The sequence below is a fragment of the Borostomias antarcticus genome, assembly GCF_949987555.1.
Source record: "Borostomias antarcticus genome assembly, contig: scaffold_62, whole genome shotgun sequence".
Classification (NCBI taxonomy): Eukaryota; Metazoa; Chordata; class Actinopteri; order Stomiiformes; family Stomiidae; genus Borostomias; species Borostomias antarcticus.
The window spans coordinates 997,398-1,003,681 of NW_028176112.1; the positions used below are offsets into that span (position 1 = coordinate 997,398).

General features: G+C 46.1%; 1 protein-coding gene across 1 annotated transcript; it reads left to right on the forward strand.

The window, feature by feature from the left end:
* Nucleotides 1–3,321: 3,321 nt before the first annotated feature.
* On the forward strand, nt 3,322–4,430 carry LOC311328824 (uncharacterized protein; the record flags this gene model as incomplete). The annotated part of the gene is made up of 2 exons (XM_084462731.1): nt 3,322–3,830; nt 3,939–4,430. The coding sequence occupies exons 1-2, from the start codon at nt 3,339–3,341 to the stop codon at nt 4,428–4,430; spliced, it is 984 nt and encodes a 327-aa protein (XP_084318857.1). The 5' UTR covers nt 3,322–3,338.
* Between the last annotated feature and the right edge of the window lie 1,854 nt (nt 4,431–6,284).

A 6,284-nucleotide genomic window follows, 5' to 3' on the forward strand; every position in this document is an offset into this window, starting at 1 on the left:
TGCCACAGTGCACTGGCTACTGCATGAATAGCAGGGCAATACAGTACCATGCTCCTTCAATAGGTTAATATACCACTTTATATTACAGCAATACTACAGCCTATATTTGGATATACAGGATTTTACAACACAGCACAGTAGGCCTACTGTAGCTAGATAACACTTTACAAAACAGCAAGCAAAACAATATAAAATTATTATTATCATTATTGTTATTATTATTATTGATTCACTAATTAAGAGGAGGTTCACACAGGAACTCATATTACCCAGACACATCACTGTTAGTCCTGTAATCAACCAGTATCGCTCTCAACCTGAACATAATTTCTAACCTGGTTAAACAAAGTTCTGAGAGAAATGTTCTGTATTCTGTCTTCAATTGGAGGTGTTTTTGTCAAAGACAGTAATACAGAATAATTTCAGAAAATTCCAACTCTAAAGTCTATCCCTATTATGGACTTACTTGTTTTCTCTAAATTCGTGTGTCAAATCCAGAAGTCACTAGCTACTCTGATGAGGTGGAATCGGATCACTGACTATTTAAGTGTCTGCCTCAGTAACGTCTACTATGACGTCATAAGCAAGGGGAGATGTAAAGTGACGAAACGCCCTCTAGTGGTTTTTATTAATAATAAATAAAATAAAAAATGTTTTGGGCTGCATTGAGTTATTATTCACATAGTTTCTGAGACACATTGAGTCACTGTTTATTGATTTTGATTATATGTTGCAGTTTAAAGACAGAATAAAAGGCTTTACAATAGGTTTTGGAACACTGGGTGTAAACTGACTACAGTTCATATGATGCACACACCCCGTGCTTCCTCGCTATGTCAATAGATTCATCTGTCTCGTTCTGTCGGTAACGCTTTATAATACAGCCTGTGTCTTACAGTGTCTTACCAGTGTAATACCAGTGTCTTACACTCTCTTACCAGTGTCTTACCCATACCGAGTACTTACATGTAAGTGCGGGGTACCGGTAGTCTAGGGGTACCGGGTACTTACAGGTAGTTATGGGGTAGCCTACTTACCGGGTACTTTCATGCAAGTACTCCAAACCTACCTGTAAGAACCCCGTACTTACCTGTAAGTACCCCGTACCTACCTGTAAGTAAAAGTACCTATGCTACTGTGCACGCCATGTACGTACCCGGTAAGTACCCCGTACCTACATGTAAGTACCCGGTATGTACCCCGTACCTACATGTAAGCAGGGCTGAAAATTAACACCCGCCAATGGCGGGTAAAATTTAGATTTGGCGACTAAATTTCGGAGGCTATCCGCCACGCTGGCGGGTAAATGTTTGTACCAATAGAGTCATGTAATAAATGATGCGTGCGATGTCGCCACATCCATGCCATAGACCGGCGTTCTGTTTGTTGTGCGTTGCTCCCCCGCTGCACCAAATCAAGTTTTCAGTCACATGACTGTTGCCTCGCGCACTAGGAGAGACTGGTGACGCGAGGCTACTCGCGCACAGAACATCGTTCCCATTGACCTCAGAGGACGCGCGCTTCTACAGTCAACACCTACAGTAGATGTGTACCATCCTGTCTCTGGGCTTCCATAGCATACCAAGCCACTGTTTCTCAGAAGGGATGTCTTTGATCGCTTGTCATGTAGCTTATAAACTCTGATGACGGTACTGGTTCCTCCTTGACCGACTTCACTGGTCATCCAGCCATAGGCGTAGTTTTAGGTATGGACGCTATGGACATGTCCATACCAAAGCCACGGAAACACGAATTGTCCCTACCAAAAATAATACAGAGTGAAAACTGTAGTTTTTAATTACCATTCACAACTTGCGAAAGCAAAACGGTTGGGAATTAAGACCAGGTTGACAGCTGCGTTCAGCAAGCTTTCCAATCAACAATATACAGTAGCCTACTTTCCCGCCATCGCCTCTGTGACCCAGCGAGGGCCTCGCGAGCTCAGCAGCTCACAGCACATCGAGCATCGACTGTCGGCAACAGCGGGAATTTTGATTAAGCAGAAGTAAGATTGAAGTTATTGAACAATAGGGAATACAATATGTTGACCGACAATTATTTTTCTGTAGCCTACAGAGTTGTATCAATGATAATAGTTTAGTTTGCGTCCTACTAAATGCCTATGTAAACTGTAATGTTAGTGCTAGCTGGTGGTGCAGCTAGAGCTGTACGTATTAGCTATAACGTTAGGTCTCGTAAACGTTTGCTGAGGCAGAGATAAGGTGCTGTAATGTTGTCATAACAGTTGTCTTTAGCTAGTAATAAATCAGTTTTGGTATAACCGTTGCAAACTCCTAGGTTTGAGCAATGACTAGCTAGGTTCACTTGCCCACTGAATTGCATAACAGGCTAAACAAACGAGACTAGACGTCTGGTTTGTTTATGCAATTCAGTCCAAGTCCAGCGTAATTATGTTCATATTTCATATGCTACACAGAATAGGCTGTAGGCTACACGGAAAAGAGTGTTTCATGTCTGCAAGTAGTTTGATATTGTCAATCATTTCCCTTTTATGACCAGAAAAAAATTGACAGAAATGGACATTGTAATTTTTTTGGTCAAAGCAGCAGAAAGGCAGGACCTGGAGAGGCAGGCGGTAGATGCATCAGGGTTACAGGTGAGATTATAGTCTGACTCAACAGATGTAGGTTTTGTGGATAAACCTTGTCATTCGTTGTCACATTGCCCAATCAGTGGCGACAGAAATTAATCTGATTCGGCCACCACCCAGATTCAATCCAGACTACGTGAAACAACAACAACCTATTGTGTCCCTACCAAAGCTCAAATCAAACCTACGCCCCTGCATCTTGCAACACTTAAACTATGTATAATCGTACTGTGCCATGCTAGGAGTAGCCAATGCACTGTGATATCTTATGATCACTGTACTACAGTGTATTGACTGCATGAATGTGACCCCGGTGTGACTGACTGGTTGTCCCTGTGCCCCCCTGACCCCCATAGCCTTTAGGAATGACGAAGCCCTGCGAGACTGTCTGGGTGGAGGAGCAGCTGCAGAACGTGGCCAGAGACATGGGCCGCCGGATGGCCATGATGAAGAGGGAGTTGAGGGAGGAAGACGAGAGGAGGAGGAGGCAGGAGAAGGAGATGAGGAGGAGCGAGACAGCCAGGATGGTAGAGGAATACCTGAAGGACAGAGAGACGCAGAGCCAGGAGAGGGAGAGGGACCTCGTCGGCTCACAGATGCCCAGGTTGAGGAGGGAGGCGTGGGTGGAAGATGAGGGGAGGGGGAGGCAGGAGGAGAAGAGGAGAAGAGGAGACCCGGGAAGTCGGAGGGGCGTCTGGAGCGCATGCAGGTCCTCCTGACGAGATCGATGAACGACCGGGTGACCGCGTTGAGGGTCGAGTTGAGGGAGGAAGATGAGGGGAGGAGGAGTAAGGAAGGGGAGAGGAGGAGGAACGAGATAACCAAGATGGTTAATAAATGCCTGGAGGAGAGAGGGGAAAGGAGCCAGGAGAGAGAGAAGTACCTCCTGATCAGGGAGTTGGACCAGCGGATGTCCAGGTTGAATGTGGAGTTGAGGGAGGAAGAAGAGGGGAGGAGGATTGAGACGGCCAGGATGATGAAGGAGAGAGTGTTGTGGGCCCAGCTCGGTCTTTGGGTCCAGTCCGGGAGTCGAGTCGTAGGGGCAGTGAGGCACACGCTTCGAGGACGCGGACTCCACCCCTTGCCGGAGAGGCCGGCTCCGCCCGGCAGCAGCAGCAATCACCTGCCAACTCGTTGCAGCTGTTGCCTGTTAGCGGAGCCTCTACAAGAGGACGCTGGAACCACCGCTCGGGGCTCAGACGTTTCTAGCCCTCATAGGGTAATCAGACGAGCTGGCTATCGCCCCTGATCCATTTTGAAGTTTGCTTATTTCGACTAACGATTTGTTTTCCCTGTGTTGTGTTCCCTCTTTTGTTCCCCCCGGAAGGTCCAGCGTCCTCGCGCCTCTCCGGCCCCCGCGTCCTCCCGGCCTCCGCGCCGCGTTTCCCATTCGCTTCCTGCCCTCGACTCTCCCCTCCCGGACTCCGCTCCCCGCACGCCTCCTGGACCTCCCTCGCTCCGCGGGACTGCCGCCGCTCCGCCTCCTCTCACCACCAAAGACCGCCAGAGTTCCCGGACCCTTCCCTCCACCTCTCGTAGGGCCTCGCAGCACATTCACAAACACATTCCGGCTGATACCCATACCGCACACACCGCACCCACGCACCCCTCTTTGTTTCCCCATCTCATGTACATACCACACACACGCATCCATACATACCCCCCATTGGTTTGCACCTCCCCCATTTTGTTGTGGCACCAGTTCTCCCCATTTTATTATTTATTATTAAACGGCCAAGTGCCAACCACTCCCCTCTGTCTGCCTGTTCTGTCCGGGGGTCTCACTACACGGGTCCAGGGTCCGCGTTCCGGCCCCTGACAGAGAGAGGTAAAGAGCCAGAAAATGGAGCAGATGCAACTGGAGAACATGATGGCCGTCATGATCAGGGAGTTGGACCAGAGGATGAAAAGGTTGAGGACGGAGTTGAGGGAGGAAGATGAGGGGTGGAGGGGGGAGACAGCCAAGATGTCTGATATTGCTGTTCAGTGTCCCTCTAGGGAGCTGGCGACCAGTGACCAGCGGCCATCTCAGACATCTGGGGGCATCTTTGCTCGCCTGAAAAAGATGAGGAGTGAATTTAAGATGAGACAGCAGGAAAAGAAAGAGAAGAGGAAGGCCAGGCAAGAGGAGGAGAAACAGAAAAAGAAAGAGGAGAAAGATAGAAAGCAGAAAGAAAAGGAACACCAGAAAAAGATGAAGGCTCTAGAGAAGCACCGGAAGAAAACTGAGAACTTCCTGGACTTCATGAAGTGCAAAGAAATGGAGGAGCGGAAGCAGAAAAAGAAAGAGGAGAAGAAAGAGAAAGAGGAGAAGGATAGAAGGCAGAAAGAAAAGTAAATTGAAAAGCAGAAAGAGAAGATGGCTGTAGAGAAGTGCTGGGAGAAAACTGAGGACATTAAAAAGTGGAAAGAAGAGGAGGAGAGGAAGAAGGCCAGGGGAGAGGAGGAGAAAGAGAAACAGAAAGAGGAGAAAGAGAAAGATGACGAAAAGGGAGAAACAGTAAAAGAAGGGAGAAACAGGAAAAGAAGACGCAGGATCTGCTGGTAGAGGAAAAAGAACAACCATTGCAAAGGTGAGAGTATAGCCACATAGTATACCTTTAGCATCACCTGTGTTTCCTTCACAGTACTTGAAAACACACAAGCAAAATCAGTGACTGACAATATACTGTGGATATGTGAATGTATTTGTAATGACAGTCACTGACCCAGACGTCTGTGTCTTTGTTCTCTTGCAGATTTTTCAATATTTTCAAAAATATCAGAGACCAACACCCTCAGACAGACAGACAGACATCACAACAATTGTGCAATGTTCTATAGGCAGGGCTGAAAATTAACTTTTAGGCTCACCTGCCAAGGGGACTGGTAGATGAAAAAATCCACCGGCCAAGTATATTTTTTACTGGCCAAAATAATAAAATAATACATTTTTTGTCACATTATACATCTGTTTCAGTACTTTTCATTCAGATAATAGTATTATTTTGAATACATGCTTAAGGAAGAGGCCAAAAGTAAAATTTAAAATAAAGTAGTTTAATTCGATGGCTTGAAACATTGCAATTCATATAAATTCAAATATTAATTTCCATTCACTTCCACAGTGTAGAATTATCCATAACTAGCTAACCCTACACAAATATGAGATAGAAATGATCCAAGCCTTAACCTCATGGTCTTTATGAGTTTATGAACAAAATTAATATACTGTAACATATTCACAGCCTGTCATCATGTTAAACCTGAGCTGGATGCAGGGGCGTAGGTTTGATTTGAGCTTTGGTAGGGACACAATAGGTTGTTGTTGTTTCACGTAGTCTGGATTGAATCTGGGTGGTGGCCGAATCAGATTAATTTCCGTCGCCAGTGATTGGGCAATGTGACAACGAATGACAAGGTTTATCCACAAAACCTACATCTGTTGAGTCAGACTATAATCTCACCTGTAACCCTGATGCATCTCCTGCCTGCCTCTCCAGGTCCTGCCTTTCTGCTGCTTTGACCAAAAAAATTCCAATGTCCATTTTTGTCTGGTCATAAAAGAGAAATGATTGACAATATCAAACTACTTGCAGACATGAAACACTCTTTTCCGTGTAGCCTACAGCCTATTCTGTGTAGCATATGAAATATGAACATAATTACGCTGGACTTGGACTGAATTGCATAA